The following is a 23669-nucleotide window of genomic DNA, read 5'->3' as shown; positions in this document are numbered from 1 at the left end:
AGGTCAACTTTGATATGTGACATTATACAAGATAGTATATAATACATCAACTAAAATAAACTGGCTTACATTTATTGATGATTTCAGAGCACATATAAACATTAATTTTGTGCGTACATGTACAATTTCATTCCGACAAAACAGTCAAGTTACTGTATGTCTTATTCTCTCATTTGAAGTAAAGGATAAAGTAATTTGTAATATAAGCAAACTTTACTTGACTCTTGCATACAATTCAGTAAACTATAGCATGTAGAAGTAGAGCATACACTTAAATACACATGTTCCATGTCAATGTAAGTAAATTTGGACAACCTTTATATTTTTTCTATATTATATTTCATTATCAGAAACATATACTTACATTGAAACCTGTTGTGTCCTGTAACAAAATACCAATAAAAATATCAAATAACAAAACAGTACAAAATATAAAAAATTTACAGAGTTTCTTAATTTTTGACAAATTATTGACACAATTGATATGGTGCTTTTTGTCCGTCATTTGCTTTTTGTCCGATAATTTTGCTTTTTGTCCGACACTTTTGCTTTTTGTCCGTTGCTTTCGGTCCGTTTTACTTTTTGTCCGATTATTTTGCTTTTTTTATATTTTTTCCATTGCTTTTGGTCCGTTTTGCTATTTTTTGCATTTTTTCCATTGCTTTTGGTCCGTTTTGCTTTTTTTCCGATATCAAAATGTGTATATGTGATATAGTGATATAACCATCGACCTTCTGCAGCAAAACTGGAAACCCTTGTAAATTAGAATTACAGTCGAGCACATCAGCATGAACTAACAACCTCAGTATTGACTCTCTAGCGATTGCTATAATAGTTGAACTACTTTGATCACTCGGCCACCCAGGCTCAAAAGTTTTAAACAAAATTTGTGAAGCATTACACCAATATTCCAGATAAGGAGGAGGGTTTGGTGGCAGAAAACAGGTAAAACCCCGACACATATTATATATTCCTGTCCAAAGTTAGGATCCTGCAATTCACTAAATGTCGTTTGTCTGTTTTATAAAATTAGTTTTGAATTGTTTAACACTTGTCATTTCTGGCCTTTTATAGATTGCTATGCGATGTGAGCGTTTGCTCTGTGTTAAAGTCCGTACAACAACATAGCCATGGTTGCTTACGTCAACGCCATTTTGTCTCTTGTGGAAAGTTATCTCAATGGCAATCACACAACATCTTCTTATTTCTATGATTCATTCCTTCATTTTTGTCAACATTAGGTTAATAAATACCTGGTTGAGGGTATTTTTGATTTTCCTTAAATGTTGTTTTTATTTAGAGCTCGTTTAACCCTATACGTCCAAATTTTGAAAAACATGTATTTGTACATATATCACCTTATATATAGTCGTAAAACAAAAGTTTAGGTTATCTCGCAAAGGTTTGTGTTATCTCGCAAAGGTTTGTGTTATCTCGCAAACACAGAAAGAAATATAAAAAAGTATGTTAGACGCGTCCGTACAATTGAGTGTACTGAATGAGCAAAAAAAAAAAGAGTGAATGTGCACCAACTCGCTCGACGTACATGTATGTTATTGAGTTATACGTGTTTAATCTTAAAATCGATTGTGTACACTTGTTTTCTACAAATAACTTACTCTCTATCGCAAACAGTCCTTCCTATCTTTATAAAGGCACTAGCTACGATTACCCACAAAAAGTAACAATAACAAACAGGTATTGTTACTTCCGTGATTAATTGCCGAAACCATTTCTAGACAGGGACCCGATTTCATACGGATATTGCAGGTAACAATAATATCATTTTTTATTGTTACCAAGAAAAATATATTCAGGCAGGCACAGATCTTAAAAAATGTTTGATTTGAAAACAATCTGAAATAAATTAAAACAATTACATGATTAAACTTCATGTTTTATTGATCAATATGACGTTATCTTTTTCCATAGGGGGGTCGATTAAAATAACTCGCTATTCTTAGGTATAGATACGAATAAGCAGGGTGTCCTATTTGTGATCAGTGAACAGTTTATATCCTTTCAAGATTTTAATAATTACCTCCAACGGTTCAAAGATGCATATTTTATACAGTTCTACATGTTCTATAGACGTTTTTGTAAAAAACAAATATCGCTGAAGAAGGATATAGCAGAGTGAAACAGTTTAGTTTGTGGTATAGACGTGCATATATGTCTTTGTTTAAATGGGTCTATAGTTTGCGATAGGTGTCTGAAGTGGTATCACCTGAAATGGTTTGGCCTCAAAATGCTACCATAGGTTACATACTAAATGTGCAGGAAGTGCCACCAAAGCAAATAGCTAAAAGAATGCTAAATATGTATAAATGTGCTTTCAATTTATCATTGCTATGTTGAAAAAATAATGTTCTATACATATATACTTGTTAAAATATGTAAAACAACGTATACGGGGCAAAGACAAGAAGACAGTACGAAGTATCAAGATGCTAAAAACACAAGACATTCTTTGCATATTTTATGTAAAATTTTGCAGGTAACAATAGTTGCAGGGAACCATAAAAAATGATATAATTGTTACATGCAATTTCCGTATAAAAATCAATTCCCTGTCCGGAAATACATTTAGACAATAAGTCTCGGCAGTAACAATAATTATTTCTTATTGTTACTTTTTACGGTTAATTGTAGCCTGTGCCTTTTATAAAAGGTTGGTATGGGTTTCCGGTTCAACAATATTGCCTAATTCTTTTTATATCTACCCCAAAATCTGTTTCGTGAGAAAAGCAAGCAACTTTTTAGACTAGACTAGATTATAATATATAAAAATAGAAAAGACAGACAAAAATGACTAAGACTATACTAGATTAGACTATGGTAGACTAGAATAGAAAAAAATGTAATAGAATATTAGAATAGACTAGATAATAATATACTAGAAAAGAATAGACTAGAACAGACCGCTTGACAAAATCATTTTGAATGTAAATTATTGATCATGTAAATTCGATTTTGACGGTTTCTATTCAAACGAAATGCCTAAACATAATCTTTGAAATAGTTTTTTCTTTTGTTTCTGGATTTTATGTAAAGTATTGCTTGACTAAATCTTTTCAAATTTAAAAAGTTAGACAATGTCTTGGACTATAACATACAGGCCAAATTCTGTTTGAACTGTAATCGTTCGAGAATAATGCCTTTAGATATCTTTAAAAATGTATCTCTTTGGTTTCAGGATGACAATTAAATACCTTATGACTAAATGTTTTCACGTTTGAAAGCAATGTCTTGGGCTATAAAACATTGGTCAAGTTCCGTTTTCAAATTTATCGTTCAAGAGTTGAACCTTTGTTTTTCTTAAAAATAAAATACAGTTTACTGCAAGTCAGGGTATATGCTATCATTATATCATATCATTCAAATACTCCGTCATGCAAATGCTCATTATAATTCCGTGATCATTCTATCGACCAATAAGTTGGGTTTTTTTCCAACTTGGGATTATATACTTTGATATTGGATACATTTTAATAGGAACTAAAAATTTAAATGTTTTTATTCAACGAAGAGTTCAAAAGGATAATGAAAAAAAACTGTTTCAAAATGTTATTTGCATTTCACCTAATAGGATACGGAGTATATGTAATTTTTAACCCACTAACTATAATATATTATACTAAGTTATTGAAGATTTGTTGTGAGGCAATTATCTTACATTTTGTACATCTGCACGTATGTTTTGTGAATAGAGTTTTGTTTCGTTATTTTCATTAAATTGATACCCAAAATTGTAATGAACAATGCAATTCATAAGTTATTGTCCCTTAGTAGAGTAAGGTTGGTACCGCCTAGTAGTTTTTTTCCATTTTTTAAGAGTTTCTTTTTTATATAAATTTTATCATGTTTTATTTCAAAAAGTTGTGTTTTTAAGTTGCTATTGAAAGTGTTTGATATGATGTCTACAAATAGCAATTGTGTACGAATTTTCATTTTTATAGAGATGTTTTAATTGTAGAGGTTATCTTAATTTTTGATACCCCTTATCATAAGAAGACACGAGAGGGAAACTCTAAATTTTACTAACTTGTAAATTACAACTTCCGGTATTCAAAAAGGACTTTAGTACTTGTAAAGACTTAGAATCTTGTGCAAGGTAAAACATATAAGATAACAAAAATAATGGTTATATATGCAGCTTTACGCGATGGATAATACCGTTATGTTTCAGTGAATATATTGGCAACTAAAACATTCATCTGGTCACTAAAAAAAGAGCACATTGTTTCTCCTTGTTAAAGAGGGTAGTCGTGAAAGTACTGATTACTTGTACAATTTTTTCAAAAAAGTAAAACAACAAAAATACCGAACTCAAAGGAAAATTCAAAACGGAAAGTCCCTTAACAATTGGCAAAATCAAAAGCTCAAACACATCAAACTAATGGAAAACAACTGTCATATTCCTGACTTGTTACAGGCATTTCCTTATGTAGAAAATGGTGGATTAAACCTGGTTTTAAAGCTAGCTAAACCTATCACTTGTATGATAGTCGCATAAAATTCCATTATATTGACAACAATGTGTGAACAAAACAAACAGACAAAGCTCTTCATGGTATCTTTTATAAATTTTTTTCATTTTTCATTAATCAATGCTTATTTTATAAATGTTTTTTTTTCTTATATGAGAAACAGACTTACTACCAAATCTTAAAATTGGCAAATGAACTATGAAACTGAAGTCAAGGTCGGATTGACACTTCTTGTCAGATATGTCAATTAAATCTAGCCTATTTCTTATAGTTTCTGAGAAACAAACCTTATTGTGAACTCAAGATTGATCGATGAATGATGGAAGTATCTGCATATTACAGTCCCCAAATACAACCAACATTTCTACCCATCGTATTTAGTATCTGAGATACGAACCACCAAATTATTTAAGACTAACCAATAAACCTAGAAAATATGTAAATTGCAGACGAACCAGACTACTTGCATGTACACAAAATCTACTTGGTTTACTATGATATTTCTAAAAAAAAACCATGCAAAATAAGCATTGATTAATGAAACATGAAAATGAGGTCAAATTTTGATAAACCCCGTTCAATATTCGAGTAGAAATAACAAGCATTGCATACGTTAATTGTAGTTGATCCATTGCTGAAAAAATATCAGACAAAAAAAAACGAATCATGAAAACATAACATTGACCAATGAATCATGGTCAATTGAAAGCAACCGGTTGGGCATGTACACCCTACAATCACTCTATACACGAACGATACCACGAAAATGAAATCAAGAACAATGGAAAAAGATGTCATAAGGCATTGTATACAAAATTTGAATCATTCAGATCTTCGTCGCATATGATTTAAGAATAAACTGTAGGCACATAAAATTCACAAAAAGACAATCTGATGGACATCAACATTGCTTATTAATTCAGTCGCTCGACCATGATCTAGTGGGCAAGGCCTGAATTCGGTCGACAAACTAAGATGTACAAACAATTAATGTAACTTTATAGAAAATATCCTTGTATATTATAAGTAGTTTATATCAATCTAACTTAAGCAGAACACTTAACATTGAAAATTGCTAATTAGTTCAAAGTCACTGGACCATGTCTAGGAGGCAGGGCCTAAAATAGTCGTCAAACTGATATGTACTGATAGTTATGCAACTTTGTAGAAAACATCATTGATCTATCACAAATAGTTCCTATCAAACTGACTTAAGCAGAAAACTTAACATTAAAAATTGCTTATTAATTGAAAGGGGCTGGACCATGACCTAGGAGGAAGGGCTTCAAAATAGTCATCAAACTGATATGGACTGATAGTAATGCAATTTTAATGCATGTTTGGCTTTACCAGTGGTAAATTCAGAACATACTGATCAGACAAGTATTAAAAAACAAAAACTCCATGTACCACTCATTTATAGAGAGAAATAGGGTCTGTATGTAATATAAATAATGTCATGGAGTTTCGACGTTCAAATGGAACCAACAAAAAATATGCACATTTTAAAATGGATATAAAACAGAATCATCAGACAAAAAACAAAACGAACAAAAATCAACGGACAAAAAGCAAAAGTGTCGGACGAAAAGCAAAATAATCGGACAAAGAGCAAAACGGACCGAAAGCAACGGACAAAAAGCTAAACGGACCGAAAGCAACGAACAAAATCAAAAGTGTCAGACAAAAAGCAAAATTATCGGACAAAAAGCAAATCCCGGACAGAAACGACTGTATCATACAATCATGCGGCGCCTGCAAACGGAGTACATATCTCCCAATTAATACGATATTCGAGGGCTTGTGTTTCCTATCATGATGTCTTTGATAGAGTGTTGCTGCTCACAAGGAAGCTATTAAACCAAAAGTTCCAATTCGTGAAGTTGAAATCATCCCTTCGTAAATTTTACGGGCGCCATCAAGCGTTGGTTGATCGTTATGGAATATCTGTTTCACAGATGACAACGAATATGTTCCAATTTTTCGTAACTACAATGCAGTCCCCTTTCCCCTGCATGTGACCAATCGAATCAGACTTATCACCGGGTTTAATCTAATATGAGCAACATGACGGGTGACACAAAAAGCAAGATCTGCTTACCCTTCCGGAGCAGCTGAGTTCACCCCAAGTTTTTGGTGGGGTTCAAGTTGCTCATTCTTTAGTTTTCTATGTTGTGTTCTATGTGCTGTTGTTTGTCTGTTTGTCTGTTGGTCTTTTCGTTTTTTTAGCCTTGGCTTTGTCAGTTTATTTTCGACTTATGAGCTTGAATTTCCCTTTGGTACCTTTTGCCTCTCTTTGTTAGCAATGCATAGCAAGTTGCCTTTAATCGACGTTGAACTTTCTACAGAATGTCCAATGCCTATACCAGTTTAGTGTCTCAGGTCAAATACATCTTTACAAAAGAAAGAAGAATATATAGTCGTTGACCAGATAACGTGATAACATTCTTAATAGTAATAATACATTGCTCATTACTAAAATAAAAACGCATCATCGGATGTAGATTACATTTTACAGAGTCCCTCTGGTATCTTTCGCCTCTCTTTTATGTATGTTCTTTGATTTTTTGCAACTTATTGTGTTGCCTGTTTTGGATAATCTATTTAATGGGTTTTTTTTATCTGAAATGGTGATTTTGATAGTAACAGCATTTTAAATATATGAACCAAAAACTTTTTGAAACGTTAATGCTTATACTATTTTTCAGATATTTCTTTCCGACATTTGACATCCAGTCAATATAATACTGTTTAAATGCTTTTCAGAAAATTCAGTATGTTGTTAATTTTATTCTACTAATAACATCTATGTATATACCTTTATGGGGTTATTTTCTTTTAGAACGATAGGTCTTTCATATGAAGAATCAACCCGGACGATACCGAGTTTCACTGAGATTTGCAAGGCATAAAATGATATCCTATGTTTTCAATGTAATCTATAATTTACTTTAACATTTAATTCGTTTAATAGTTATCGTGTGCTGTTGCCAATTGGGGTTTTACTTTTCGATTTTCAATCTTTAATAGGTTTAAGACAGAAATGATCCTTTCCTCCGTTTATTTAATTGAAATACCAAAATTCGTCGTTGACGCACATTTCAAATTTCGAAAAAAATAATGTGAAGTTTTGTTTATTCTTTGCTACAATAAAAGGACATTATGCGAGATGAATTTAATAATGCACAATTTTCATTACACTTTTAAAACAAGCCATATTAACACATCCGTTTGTAGGATTTCATTAATTCACAATGTACTTTGATATATAGATATTCGTTGTTCGTGTTACATGTACATGTATCACGATTTCGTGCTCTCTTCGTACCAACTCTTAACTTTTTACATCTATACTTTTCCTCTTTCAAATGATCAAATGACCAAATATTCTCATGTTCTATAGAATGGCAGCCACGTACCGTATAATGGGGTGGGGGGAAGTATAATATTTCATTGATCCCAAGTTCAAAAAAATGTATTGCCTGACAAAAGAGAGAAAACAATCATTCTGAATAGCTCGCTAAATATGTTGGAAAAATAATATGTTTTTTCCGCGATAAAAATATCATTAGATAAAAGAAAAGAACACAGCTTCCCCTTTTAATAAATAAGTTGATACAATAAAATTACTTAAAAAGGGACTTGTATTTTTGTATACACCGTAACAATTCATTTGTGTCTTGCTTCATACAGTAATATTTTTACTGTAACCGGATAATGATTATTAAAATTTATCATTGTTTATATCTAGATTGATTAGTGAGTTTTATTTCAGATAATAAATGAGCCGTAGGGCCTCCTAAATTCTGAACGCATCAGAAAAGAATATCTCACTTTAGTGTGGGCGGTAAAGTAAAATATGACGAACAAGAATATTTTCTGACGGTATTTAAGTCAGAAAAAGCATATTTTAAAGATTTCCTTGTCTTATTGACACTCCTCGGTGTTTTATACGACAAGAAAAACCTTAAAATATATATTATCTATAACTACACAACCTGGGCATATCTAAATTGACTAAATTATCAACATTGGGAGTTATTATCAAATACTTATATGTTTAAAACGTTAATGAATCTATGTTTAAATTCTTTATTACATAATGAAATAACTATTTGTTAATTTTCAAGGAGATTTAATTTGAATATTTTTCTTAGATAAATAACATTTGTACAACTTTATCACCCTGATATAACCACATATATTTTGATTCATGAATGGACTGAGCACTGTAGATCATTATATAAGTATATTGTTTGGGCTCAGAGAAAACCATCTTACGTAAATGTATGTCTTAGAAAAATTAGTATTTATTGTCACTGTCCCTCAATATTTTCAAATGTCTAAATTTATTTTTTATTGAAAGATGACAACGGAAAAAAGGTCTTTTTTTTAAATACACGCAAACAATTTTAATATGTTATATTTATCATAACAGATGATGATGTTAGTAATGACAAATGCTATTGTATTGAGTTCACATTTACGAACTCAATAAGTCTGTAAACACACCTCAGACAATTATATTACAAAATTTTCAATGTGGCATTTATTTTACTTACTCGCATAGCTGACATTCGTATATGTACTTCCCTTGCACTGCTAGCGGCCTACAATTTAATAATTCAGAGTGTACTCCTCGTTTTTGAAACAACATACAGGTATTTCTAAACTGCGACTAAAAAAAGACATATACCAAGAAGGTGTGTCAACATGCTTTGAATAATAAATACCAGATCTGAGGCATAAAAGATACCATAGGGATATACAAACTCAAAAATGTAAACAAACTGATAATGCTACGGCATAAATCAAAAAACAAAAACGATTAAAGACAAACACACTGTATACAAAACACAAAATAGAAAAAATAAGGCAATGCAATCCCCTACAAAAACTGGTGATCTCATGAGCTCTTGTAGGGTAATGATATTAACCAAATGACTTTATAATCAATGATACTATATTCTAATAATAGACATTAGGTTTATATTTAATGATTAAAGGAAAGATAAATAGCAAACAGAAATAAGAACTGAATTGAACCGAAATGTATCAAATTTTAGTCCAAACTGTATTTTTTTTTTTTTTTTTATAACTCAGGAGACTGACAGTTTTGAACATGTTGAATATTGTACCTGTCTGTAATCAAATACAAAGACCGATTGTAGCGCAAGATGTCTTTGAAGTTATTGTCATGTGGGTTGCTATTAGAAGAAAGTGGTATTTGACCTAATGAACGCACCTCCCTAATAAACCACCCCAATTTCGAAAAGAAAAATTTCACTTACCACAAATCCGTAAAACAACAAATCCAGTTAAAGCAATATGGACAAATGATGGAGTGCAAAATGTTTTAATAATATATCTGCACTACGATATTTACTGACACTTATATCTAAAATTACTTTTACGGTATTTACATTATTTACATAAGATCGTTCATCGATATTCACTGTCCTGGACTGTCGTAGTCCACACCTTCACACTCGATTATTTCTGCAGATGAAGATGATCTATAGTTGTTAATTTGTATGTCATTTAGTCTCTTGTGAAAAGCTGTCTCATTGGCAAATTTGCCACTTCTTCTTATACTTATATTTACAGTATTATTATTTAAAACTGCTTCTGCAATGTCCACAGCTGATTGTTTAAAACCTTCAAATGGGGATTCGTCCTCATCGTCATCTACTTGGAAATGATTATCCGTGGTGCCATCAAGAGCATTAGTAATGGCACATTTCTTAACGGATCTCCGTATAATTTGGAACGAATTTTATTCCATGCCAGTTTAATCCACATCATAATATTTTGCTTAAATGGTAGACGCCGACTTTTTGCATTTGTGCGATCTTCGTCCGCTCCATTGAACAACCACTCGTTATAAAGGTCTATAAGGTCACCTTTAAGGTTGCCTTCTGTAAATATAGACAGTGCAAATTCCCATAGGAACTCCTTTTACTATGTTGTGTCATCTGTACTATTAATTGTCTGTTTGTCTTTTTATTTTTGGCCATGACGTTGTCAGTTTGTTTTCGATCTATGAGTTTGACTGTCCCTCTGGTATCTTTCGTCCCTCTTTTACTGCGAAAACTGTGCCACTTTTACTATGAAGGTTCATAAAAAAATTGTGTAAAGTTCATATGCACTACTATTTTTTTCAAAGGTCAAAATATAGGGCTGTGCGGCATATTTTCAACATTTATATGCCTCGAACTTCTTAGAGTTTAAATTTATACTTAAATTTTGTACTACCCCTCCCTTCACTTTGGATCTTCCTCGGAATTCAATCAGCCGCTATCCATGTGTATTTATACTGGTATCATTTCCCAGTTATGTCTCTACGAGATGAAACATAGAGATCATATCCGGGAAACAGTAGGTAAACAAAACAAAATATGAATACTATATATCTCCCCAAAGGAGGCGTGGTTTGTGAAACAGTTGTATTTACAAAGTGCAACCTTAAATAGCTTATTCCATGAGACTTCAGCAGGTTGAAATTTGGATGTGCATCCACCTGTGAATATTGCGATGTCTGTATTGTATCTCATTCTCAGTGAATATTTTACACTGGCCGTCAAGTGTCCACGGAAGGAGTCCCAAATAAGCAGTCGTCGATGTTGGTTGTTTAATCCCAAAATCCTTCTTAATCAAAACTTTACACTGTCTTAGTTGGCCTATGATTGTTTTCCACTTCCACACATGTTAACAACAATTCTATTTGTTATGTCCGATTTTGGCAAGGGCATAACTCCGGAAAAAAAAACTAGCGGAGGTAATTTTGTTCCGTCTGCAAAAGATGCTAACCTTACTACAAGTTTTTGCTTTTCGTGGCCGGTGGACGAAACTGTTACTTCTTTTGCTCTTCTCACGGCAGAGTTGAAGAACCAGGTATTCTAACTGCATTATAGAGTGTCGTCCATTTTTCCAATATATCGGTCATTATGATTTCGAAATTTCTGCATTCATATAACAAATTTTAAAAACTTGTCTAATCTATCATGTATTATTTGTTTTGAATGTTGTGCCACATGAATGTAATATTATGGCGTCTTTTAAAATGTCTAAATCAGCCAAAAAATGCCTTAAATGACCGGAGTCCATTTTGTTTATCAAAGTTTATTGCCTAAATTCTCATAGCTTTGTCTGTCACTCTGACACCTAATTCCTTTTTTCACAGAACCATTCCATAAGCTTATTATCTACATCTTTGAACGCCACAGTTCTACCTCCCCCAATTTTTTCTCCTTTAGATCCACTTGCGATATCCAATTTTTGTTGTCACCATTTAAGTACGCTTTTCCGATCAATGCCAAACAACTTTGCAGCGGCATGTTTTCTTTAACCTTCAGCAAACTCAATTACTTTAATTAAGTTTAAATAAAAAATCATAATTGTTGTACACTTTTTTGTCTTTCACCGATGGCAATATAATTTAAAAAGTACTTTTATTTTTACTAAATCACTTTCAAAACCGTCAAATTTGTAAGGAAGCTTTTAACCGTGTCTGAAAAATTGTTCACCTGTGACTTCAGCAGAAATCACGCAATCCCTCTTTTGAAAAAAATGGAAAATTTTGCTGTGGTCAATCGTCACGTGTCCAACACATGTATTTGGGTCTCCTCCCTCAAGGTTTAGTTGAACCGCAAATTTGTCGTTTGGATATTTTTTGTTCAATTTTGCAATATTATTTTTCACCCATTTAATATTGCCATCAATTTTTGTTAATATGATATTTTATAATCTCTAATATAACTCGACAGACTTAGTTCCGTTATAATACACGTGTAGTGAAAATACACTGATGACACTGATTCATCGACTGCATAATCTAATTTAGATCTGATGACCATTCTCATGCATTAACTACAGTCTGTTTCACTAACAACGATAATTAGTTGCAAGCAGGTCGAACGTGACACGGACTTTGAATATCCCAAAAAAACACCCCCATTCTAGAAAATGTTGCGCTCCGAGGGCGTTTATTATGTCAAATACGGTATGCATCTTATCTCCTTTTATTCTTACACTAGATAAATGCTTTCTTTCTTAAATGTTCATCAAAATGACTCTTTCGATTTTATAACTCATACCTTAGGTTTTGAATATTCTTTTTTTTTCCGACTGCATGATTTATTACCGACATTTCTGAAAATCGTCCAAACAGAAATGTATAGATTATTTAATAGAAACTGAGTTCCAACTTTGTCATTATATAACATTCTTCAGGCATACATCTTATGAATAAACTACGGTGTCTATAAAGTCAACGCTTTTTGACGTCTTGACGAATCACCACAGCAATCTTTCGTTATCAAAACATTGTAATTAATGTTTGCAACCTCTGATAATGACCCTAAATGACGTAATGTTCTTTTTTGTATATTTGTTGTGCTTTTTGCAGTGTTTTGATCTCTAATGAGAAATGATTGTTTTTTATATTTTACATCTGTAGTTTCGATCTTGATACTTGAATTGATTTTGAGCACCTTACTAAACAATGAATAAATATAATTACCTGGCATTATGTTGGTTGTCAGTGGTTTCCATGAACGTTTTACTGTCCCTAAAAAACAAAATAATCTCTACATATAAATAAGGTGGACTAGTTCTGAATACATTTATATTAAATATTTTTTTACTTGTTTCACTATATAATATATATATATATATATATATGAAATACCAGATGAAAAAATACAATGTTAATAAATTGAGACAATCCGTTTCCTCATGAAAGCAGTATCGATAATGATCATATATAAATGTTAACTAACACCTATTGAATCAATTTACTTTAGATGTCGATTTCGTGTTAACGCCCGTTAGTCAGTGTGTTACTGTTTTCTTATTGCAACAAATAAAAAAGTTTTAAAATTGGTAAAACCATGTGTTTATGAAAGGCATTGCTCACTCCAATATAGTTTTTATGCACAATAAGTCTAATGTTTTACAAATAAAAAACTTACCGAAGGTGTAACTCCCCGAATAGGATGTCTATGTCTGTGCCTGAAGATTTTCGGTTTCTGTATGACACAAAAGGCGCAGCGAAACTCTGCTTGCATTCTATCTTGTCAACATCGGTTTTAATTTGCTTTAGATTTTGTAACAAAAGTACATCTGCTGTTTCTTCCATATGTTTGACATTCGTTTCCCATTGTTCACAGTTTTCTAACAGTCCCCTATTAAATTTGATTAAAACAGACATACTTTGTAATGCTTTCTGTTCCCCATCCTGTACTATTTTAACCAAACTATCTACTTTTTTATCAATTAGTCTCTTCAAAGTTTTCCCTTCCTCGGTTATGGTTTTGATGACAGCTTTGACTTCCTCACAGTAGGCTTTTGTATCGCTTTCAATTTTTCTAAGGTTTAAATTGGACGTTGCTACTTTTGATTCAATGTTCTTAACCAGTTCAGATTTGAGTTTCAACGTTGATTCATTAAGGTCTGTCATGAGATGACGGCTGTGTTTTTGTAAGGTGCAAATTCTACACACAGGGGTATCACAATCATGACAGTAGGATAAGGAACTTTCTTCGTGTTCTGTTCAAAGGATAAGTTTTGCTTCCTGGTTGATGTTTAGTCCAATTGAGAAGGTGTGGTTTTTACGAGACCGTGTGCGTAAATGAGATAATTTACAGCTGCCGCAAAATAACCGGTTACACTGCTGACAATAATGTTCACCAGGTCCGGCAGTACACATTTCACAAGTCGAAGCTGCAGCTTGGGCCATTAGGATTATTCAAAGGTAGTACAAAAGTAACCTTTGGCTAGTTAATGTATCTGTCAAGCGTAGTCAGGAACAACAATCCAGTCTATAAATAAAGGTTTGTTTACAATTAAAAAAAAAGAAATCAACGTATGAAGATACACTTGGTTCATTGATTTACTTGATCAAGTTGGTGGTATTCAATAAGTTGATTTGGTTGTGTAATAAATGCTATATTATTGCGACTGTTTCAAAGTTTAACCACTATAGCCAAATGCAGATATAAAACAGTGACAACAAAACAAGTTCATGATAAAGTACGTCGATGTTTACCAAATCTTACCAGGTTAGTCATTGTTATTTACGTGTTATTCAATTGACTGTTTGGTCCATTATTGCTTCTAACCTGTCCATCTGTTAAAACTAGAATGTTTTGTAAAAAACAATCGAACGTAGACTACCTCATTGATTACTTGTGTTGTAAAGAGTGATTAGTTTACAGTAGACTATCCGTATGTATCATGGTTACTAATTAAATCCACACAGGTATATTGATCTATTTAAAGCTTGTATAATATTGATCGCTGTAGAAGTCGGTGAAATTGTACAATGTGTTTTGGTTTCTTTCTTACACAGTTAATTAATTTCAATTATTAATTTGTTGATTTGATTATTATTTGATTGTCATTAAATGGATAAAATTATTAATATACCGTATGTATGTGTCATATATGATAATAAATGGTGTATACAACCGTAGTGTTTACTATTTAAACGCAAATATTTGTATTATTACAATAACGCGGTCAAAATGGACATTTCTAATGTTTACTCGAGTAAACGCATGTTTACTCTGTGTCCGTTTAGGAAGTAGTAAACGGGCGTTTACTACAGATTTCACATCTCTATCTGTACGTGCTCGCAGAAAATGCGCGTTTACTCTTCCTGTTAACTATTTGTGAAAATTATAATTAACGTTTTTTTCTTGTTACTGTGACATGACTATAGGTGTTGCTGTTTACCTTCAATTAGATACCCTACAAGAGAAAAAAAAACATATACATTCGTGTTATGGCTTGCTCACTCCCAAAATTTGAAATGACAGTAAAATGAAAATCTCTCTTTTTCTTACTAAATGTTGTATTCCTTAGGCATTTGTATGGCCAATTACTTCAAGGAATACATTCATTTCAATGAAAATAGACTGTAATTACAATATTTATGTCCTTAACTTGTTTAGGATTCTCCAATAAAAAGCATAGGGAAAAGAATTTTTGACAAATATCAGCAGTTTTTAGCAAATATTAGAACATGAAATAAGTTTGATTCTTGTGGTCATACTCTTTTTTTATTTCTACCATATATACTAATTTAAACTGTATGCATGTTATGTTTAACAAAGATAAAACAAATAGAGCCTTAATGCCACATAGATAACTTTTGAAAGACCTATCTCAGTAACACTACAACAGTTACAATTGAACAGGTGAAGTGAGTTGACAGCATCCAGGTAGATTCTAAATGCATGAGGGATGATATATTCATCAACTCTAACAATACCAACTGGTCAATTTAAATGTTCTAATTGTATTGTCAATTTTACAATCTGGTTGAACAATAGGTAAAGGTAAACAGCAACACCTATAGTCAGGTCACAGTAGAATGATTTGTAGTTTTAAAGCTTGAATATAAACCATAACTTTTTAAAACGTACGTTCTATTTGATTCTAATGAAATATGTTAATCTTCATTTGATTTCAACAACATTCAACAGTTCCATTTTCTTTATTTACAATGGCTTATTTCAGAATTTTCAGAAATTATTAGATAATTGAATGCTGCAAAACTTTAAAATAAGAAAAATAAAGAAAGTTTTATATGTTGTCAACATTATATATTACGGTATATTTAACTGAGCAGAGATTCAAGACTTGAAATAAAACAGACGACGTACATAAATCTATGAAACTTTGTTTTCACAGAAATAACTTTTTATAAAATCATTCCGTCGAAATAATTCCTTCCCTTTTATGTCAAATAATTCATCCTAAGTTATAAAAAGAGAATTTATCAGGCAAGTACAGGCTTTTACTATATAAAAAAAAAATATTGACATTTTTTATTGTTACAGTATCGACATAACTTTATACTTAAAAAGCTTTTAATTTGTGTAAAACTGTCCGTCTTGAAGTACCAAAAAGAACAGAATTTTATTGCCGTTACGTAATATTTTAACTAAAGGGAAAATATTGGCATCTTTCAATTTTATTTGAAATTAATTTGAACTTTGATGGATATTTGTCGCATTTGCAATCATACCACATCTTTTTATTTTTATCCTTATAGTACTGCAACCAGAGTTAATTTTTTAAAACTTTAATGTTCCGGAAGAACACACACCTAAATTATATATCGATGGAAAGAGGAAAACGTGTACAAAAAGAAAAGTTTGGTCGTAAAATTTCAGAGTGGTCACATTTTTGTGAAATTGGGGTCAAAGGTCAGGCCTAAAAATATCAGTATTACAACCACAAGGACAAAAAGGAGAAATTTTCTGATATTCATTCATTAGAATGCTGCAAAAACGGTTCAATCATAAGCATATGCTGCAAAGGATGTTAAAACGACAAATTTGACTATTTATATGAAGAGCTGCTATTACAAAATGGCGTTAATCTGGAACCTCCTGATTTTTTCCATTTATGACATAGCAAAAGTAGAAGTGGCCTTGACCTTTTTACATCCATCAACTTTCATATTTCTTATAGTTTTTCACTACAGTATATTACAGAATTATTTTCTAAACTATAAAACACCAGTTTATCAAATTATTAAATATTTTTTCTATCTTTGAAAAAAACAAAATTCAAGCGCTGAAACAATGTTTTTAATTTTGCATCTAAAATGATGTGTATTTTGGGAAAATTAGGATCTAGTTATAAATATTGTGTATTTGCAAAGTCCGGACAGATCAGTTATAACACAAAAAAAATCATAGTACACCGAGGCGAATGCGAGGTTAAAAAAATCATAAGTGTGACATGCATTGATTTAGCGGTTGGTTGAGTGTAAAACAAACTCAGTTTGGTGCATGAACATTGTCTTAGTTGCATTATCCTGGTAAATAAGTGTAGACTCATCATTTTTTTAGGGAAGTAATGAAAAATACAATTTAATGCCAATTTGCTAATGTTGTAATTTAAAATCGGTCAAGACCCTTATATAACTTGTCTATTAAAAGCTACATACAATAGCTCTAGTCTTCATTATAGAGGGATATGGATCAATCTCTTCGTCATGGTATGCGTATTTGCACTACAACACACTTCCTGTTCATGACACAAACTAGTTCGGTGCAGGACAGAGTTTGTTCAAAGCAAACACCGCTTTTAAGCACAGAGATTTACCTTTGCAGGTACCAATACAATCTTGTAAGTAATCTGATGACATTTGTCCCTTGAAAAATGTTGGGGGTTTATTCATTTTTGTCTTCCCGGCCGAAAATTCAAGCCTGAAGTCAGAAAGCGTTGTTATATCTGGTCTCAAATGAAATAACTTGATGGTCAAACGTTTCTGACTTAACAGTAATATTTCCGATATATCTTAACATGGAGCGCAAAATTACCCAAGGAATATCTGATGTGTTTTCCATATTTTCAGCACAATTTGAAATGTATTTGAAACATTCGGAACGCGAGGAAGACCTCTCTTACCTTTAGTATAATGAAACAGCCGCCAACGATGATGCACTGTCAGTAAATTGAAAAGTGTTATCTTGACCTCTTTTCACTTTAATCAGATGCAAACTGGAATCAATTGTAGATTGACAAACCTGAAAGTCTGCTTGTGCCATGGAATGAAACGTTCCTCACTTTTAATTGTCTCCGTGTTGATGACTTTATTGTCGGTACCTTTTTATATCAAACACCCACTTGGTGTTTTGAAACAATGCCATCTGGAGAGTAAATACCGTCTTGATTCGGTCAAACTCGTGCATGGCAATGCTTGTCGGGTATAGTCTTGCCGCTGCATAGGAAACACAAAAGCCATGTGAGTACAAAGTTTCTATCAATGTTCGTGACCCATATTCCCATAGTCATGATATAACTGCACGGCCAATCCCAAATGCAATGGGCGAAATGTTGAATTTGCTACAGAAACGATTGATTTTGTAATAGCCATACATTTACGATTCTTTTTTATCTTTAGAGACAACACACGGTTCAGAAGCGCCTTTGTGTGATTTTTCAAAAAAGCGATGCGGGCATCTTTTCCATAGCTTCTAAGAGCGCTTGCGGCAGAGTGAAGTAATTCTTCTTCTTTTAATGTATCCTTGATATCTTCAGACACACCTGGGTGTAATTCTGAAAGTCTTAACATAGACTTCAATTTTCCTGCAGCAGATATGGTATCCCCTATAGTGAGCTCAGAGCTGAACTCTATATTTGAAATCCCTTGTCCCTGCTGTGTCTGAATTGTAAGGTGTCATAACAACTAGTTAGTTTGGTCTGGAGTTTGGCAGATGGGTAATCATCAGAGACATTCTTGGGTAAAAGTGATCGGTATATGCCGAGGATGTGCTACATGAGAAAGGCCTATTTATGGAAGAAAATATCATCATTAACAATCGTTATCAATGAATTGAAAGCAAATTCATTTTCTAATTCTTCAGTTACTGTTTTACCTGATTTCACAGGTGTTGACTTCAATAAGTACTTGGTAATGCATGCTGACAGGTAGACTGCTTTTGAAAATAAATCTGTACTCCCATTCTTTACCATGGATAAATGATTACTCTCATTAGCACACCTCAAAAGACTGTCAACACGTTCAGGCGACTCAATTTTGTGAAGTTTTCTATCCTTTTCAAAGGTTTTGCTTTTACACAAAAAACATGTTTTCATATCCAAACTACAAGGGGGAACGGAGGAAACTGAGCGCAAGATCGTATGAAAGTGTCAGGTTGTGAGGATACATGTGGATCAGATTGATCACATATTTGGCTTTCTGTTGTTTCTAATTTGAAGACGCTACAATTTTGCCTTCTGGTGTAAGTCTTATAACATCACTGATGATTCACAACTCGTTCGTCCAAGAAAAGCAGAATATCAAGAGAAGTTAGTTGTAGCATCACCTTGTCACACACCAAATCTCTGCAAAACATCAAAAGTACTTTTTTCCCCGACAGCTTGCATGCATAATAATTGCTCTGAGGTTGAACATTAACATACAATATATTTTCCCACACATTGTCAAGCCTTCTCCTTTTGGGACTAGTAGGAGTAAACTTTACAGGACTTCCACAACTAGTCAATATCCGGAAAAAACATCTTATCCGAAGGATTTGGTTAACTTTTATAAAAAGTCAAAATTTTATCAACAAAAATATAACTTATTTACAGAAAACACACGAAAGAACTACTATATTTAATCAAATCACTCTTAAAAAAACTCATAATTAATTAACTTATCCAAGAAAATGAACATAATCACATCGAAACTACCAAATTCATTGTGAAGGAAAAAGTAAATGATGGAGCTGATTGACGGATATGAAATTTCCGTAATAAAAAAAGGTATAAATTATGATTTTATTTTTGAGTTTTTGACAAAATTGTTTGGGAATTTGCCCAATGAAATTTGCATGCAGTATTGCAATAATGTACTTTTTCCTCTCAAATGTCAAATACTGTTTTTGAATCATAAGTTTTCTCGTTTTCAGAGAAGAATGCGTTAAATTTCCATCTAAAAACTGCCAACTTTAAGTTTAAGAGTTTTACTCGGGGATGGTATTATATTTATGTCTTCATCATTCCGATGATCCTTGATGATATGTGCATCGAAACTATTTACGAAAAGAGCCGGAAATTTAACAAAATAAATTTGTTTTTGGATTTTAAGGTGACCACCCAAAACCGTAAATTGAGGGGTACCCCATTTAAGGGCTAAAATACAAAAATGTGACCAAAGAAACTTTTTACGACCAGACGGAAATTAAAATATAGATATTATTCTATCATTTAAAACAATTTGCAGCCGTGTGTTATTCCGGAACATTAAACTCGTTAACTAAGCGCCTTTTTCGAGGTCAGTTGCAGTACTATTACTACATGTAATATCCGAAGATTTGTATTTCAGTGAAATCATTTGTTCCTATTTATTTTCTCCATGAACATAACTGTTATTTGACTTCACTTAAAAAATTAAAAGAACAAATGACTTCCACATTCCTGTATATGTTCCCTATTAGTGGTAACTTCCTATAGTGTGTATATTTTTCGATTTTTCAAATATACAAACATTGTGTAATTTAGCCTGTACCTGCAGAAGTTTTATTAAAATGGGATATATCACATTCTAATTTTACAATAATGTTGATTATATTATATTTAGATGCGATCCATGTAAACTCGTTGATCCTTTAAATACATGTAATAATATCGACTATCAATTAAACAGTGTTGCAAAATCTTTAAATATTTTTTTAATTGGTACTAACACTGATTTTATTTTTATAAATTACATAACTTAATATATATGTGATAGGGTCATTTATATATTGAAATTATTTATTTGCAATGTACATATATTTTATTATTTATTATTTTCCATGTCCAGATAATTGTAGTTTAAAATATATGTAGTATTGATAAATTACAAAAGTAACATAAAAAGGGGGACTTTATACAACTGTCAATTATTGAGTATGGAAACTTCATAGATTTTGCTATTTAACATTTAATCACTTAATACATTATACTAAAATAATGAGATACAAATATTAAAATGAAGTAATGCTATTAACAATTTTATGACTATGGTACAGGACATCTGATTGTATAATTTTATAATCTTTTGAACATCAAGTGTATTTATTAATACAAATATAAATACCTTTATTCTTAGAGACAACAGGAACATTTCCTAATAAATAATCACAGAAATATAATAAATTTCCGAAAGTTACACAAGACAAAATGATCCAGTGCTTTCTCTCAAACAATATCAAAATTTTGTAATTTCCCTCGGTCAAATCTAACCAATCAGAAAATAGAATTAATCCCTTGTGACATAATCGACCAATGAAACTCCTGTACCAAATCTACATCACACAGATATACGAAATGACATCACAAGACTTACATCACAACTAAACAGTCGATATGACATCACAATAGTAAAAACATGTATATAAAGTATTGATCACCTGTATTAATCTACTGTTTATGTCCATACTTTCGTAATAAATCAATACTACATATATTTTAAACTACAATTATCTGGACATGGAAAATAATAAATAATAAAATATATGTACATTGCAAATAAATAATTTCAATATATAAATGACCCTATCACATATATTATATTACTATGATAACATTAAAGGTACCAATATGTATGCCCAGATGCGCATTTCGACAATTAGTGCCTCTTCAGTGATCCTCCCGGCCGAAATATTTGAAAAACCAAAACCTTAAGAAAACTTCGGTAGAGCACAAACAGACCTAAAGTTTAGCCAAATCCGGACAAAAAATGTACAGTTATGAGAACTCATGATTCTACAACCTGTCTATACTGCTTACTTTTCTTTTGGTATTTCTCTAGGTCATGCATTTCTCAGACTGATTTACGGTTTTTAAACTAAATCCGTTAAATGTATATACTATTTTATACTTTAGTCTGGGAAAGCATGATTTATTTATTTGCTGTAATTTGATTTAAACTTAATATCAGAAGCAGCGAGTTTTCTTATTTCGGTGCATGTTTATGTGTGTTTCGTACCGATCGTTCGCGACTGATTTTCACAGTTTATTCTTATATTGCGGTCATTCTTACATTTGTGTAGAAATGTCGCGGACGCATGGAAAAAATTTCGATTCATCTTTCATTCTATTCTGAATAATATAATATTACACTTTACAGAGATATAAAGATAAGAAAACAAACGGAACCATGGATGACATCAGAAATGATAGAAAAAATATCAGAAATCGAGAAACTTTTACTAGAATAACAGTACAGGTATAGATAATATTCCAGCCAATTTCATCAAACATGGCGTAAAAACTCTGCTTAACAATGAACTTATTTGGTGAACTTATCCATTATAACTGGAATAGTGCCAAACATGCCAAATGAATTAAAACTAGCTAGAGTGAAACCTCTTTACAAAAAGAAAGTGGAAAGGAGATAGGAAACTATAGATCATTTAGTATTCTGCATCATATCTAAAATTCTTAAAAAGTTTATTTATAGACGACTGCAGACAATTTGCTTGAAAGCGATTTGTTATATCGATTTCAGTCCGGCTTTGGAGCTCGTACTGCACTGATACTTGTATTATCCATCTGTTTGACCACATAAAATCCCAAACTTTTAAAGGGTTATTTCCAGAAATGATCATAATAGACGAACAACAAGACTTTGACACTGTCGATCACCAAATACTTTATAAACAATTAAGATATATTGGAGTTAAAGATGTAAAATGGTTTGAGTCATACCTATCAGGAGGCAAACAGCTTGTAAATGTTAATGGTACCGAATCTGAATTCCTTAATATCACATGTGGAGTCTTCTAAGGAAGTATTCTAGGACACTTTTTCATATAGAAATCTCAATGTTATATCATCAAAGCTAGCAAAATATTGTAGTCTTGTACTGACTGGCTCGATGACAAAAAAACTTTCATAACACTTAAGCAAAACAGAATGTATCATCTCTGGGCCGAAACAAAATTGAAACGAGTATTAAATTTTGAGGTAAAAGTCATGAAATTAAGTAGCAATCTAAACTTAGATATTTATGTCTAGACATTGATAAAAACTTATCCGTGGAGAGCACATTTAAATCTCTCATTAAAAGGGTAAATTCTAGACTAAAAAGTAATGTACCGTAAGGCAAATTGCCTGTCCACAAAAACCAGTAAAACGTTTACAATGGCTCTTTTTCAATGTCACTCTGATGATACCTGCTTCTCCTGGTGTGCCGGTATATCATACAAGTAAAAAATAGCCTTACAATGGCAAAAAACAAACTGTTAGATTCGTTAAATTTCTTGTTCAAAAAATCAGAAGGATGTATGCCTCATCATTCTTTTTCAATGCAACCAAGGACTGAAATGCGCTGCCAAGTTCGTTAAAGTCAATTAAAGAAACTCGTCATAAATATCAAGATTCCATGATTAAAATGTGTACGTCAGAAGCGTGTTTCGTCTACCAAAGACTTGTCAATGACGCTCAAATCCAAAACATTCAACCCATGGAGTATTTAAAGCCGAGTTAAGATTGTATTTTAGAAGTCGTTCAAATGTAAGAATTAGTATCTGAATAACATTTTAAAGAAAAATAAGCTAAATTTGAGCCTTTTTCCTCTTCGTTAAAAAGTGTTATACATGGAAATGACCCAATTTGAAGTAAGCGAAAACGCTTGTATGGGCAATCCTTTGAAAGATATCAATT

At 32.1% G+C, this 23669-nt stretch overlaps 1 protein-coding gene across 1 annotated transcript; it reads right to left on the bottom strand.

The window, feature by feature from the left end:
* Positions 1–360: 360 nt before the first annotated feature.
* On the bottom strand, positions 361–14742 carry LOC127714068 (uncharacterized). Its single transcript, XM_052220015.1, has 4 exons — positions 13463–14742; positions 13012–13059; positions 9053–9100; positions 361–382 (listed from the first exon to the last, which is right to left on the bottom strand). Exons 1-4 carry the CDS (start codon positions 13948–13950, stop codon positions 361–363), a joined length of 606 nt encoding a protein of 201 aa, XP_052075975.1. The 5' UTR covers positions 13951–14742.
* Positions 14743–23669: the final 8927 nt, after the last annotated feature.

The sequence above is a fragment of the Mytilus californianus genome, unplaced genomic scaffold (assembly GCF_021869535.1).
Source record: "Mytilus californianus isolate M0D057914Y unplaced genomic scaffold, xbMytCali1.0.p SCAF_9, whole genome shotgun sequence".
NCBI lineage: Eukaryota > Metazoa > Mollusca > Bivalvia > Mytilida > Mytilidae > Mytilus > Mytilus californianus.
The sequence above is the reverse complement of the archived record's forward strand: the minus strand, read 5'-3'. Positions and strand labels throughout refer to the sequence as shown.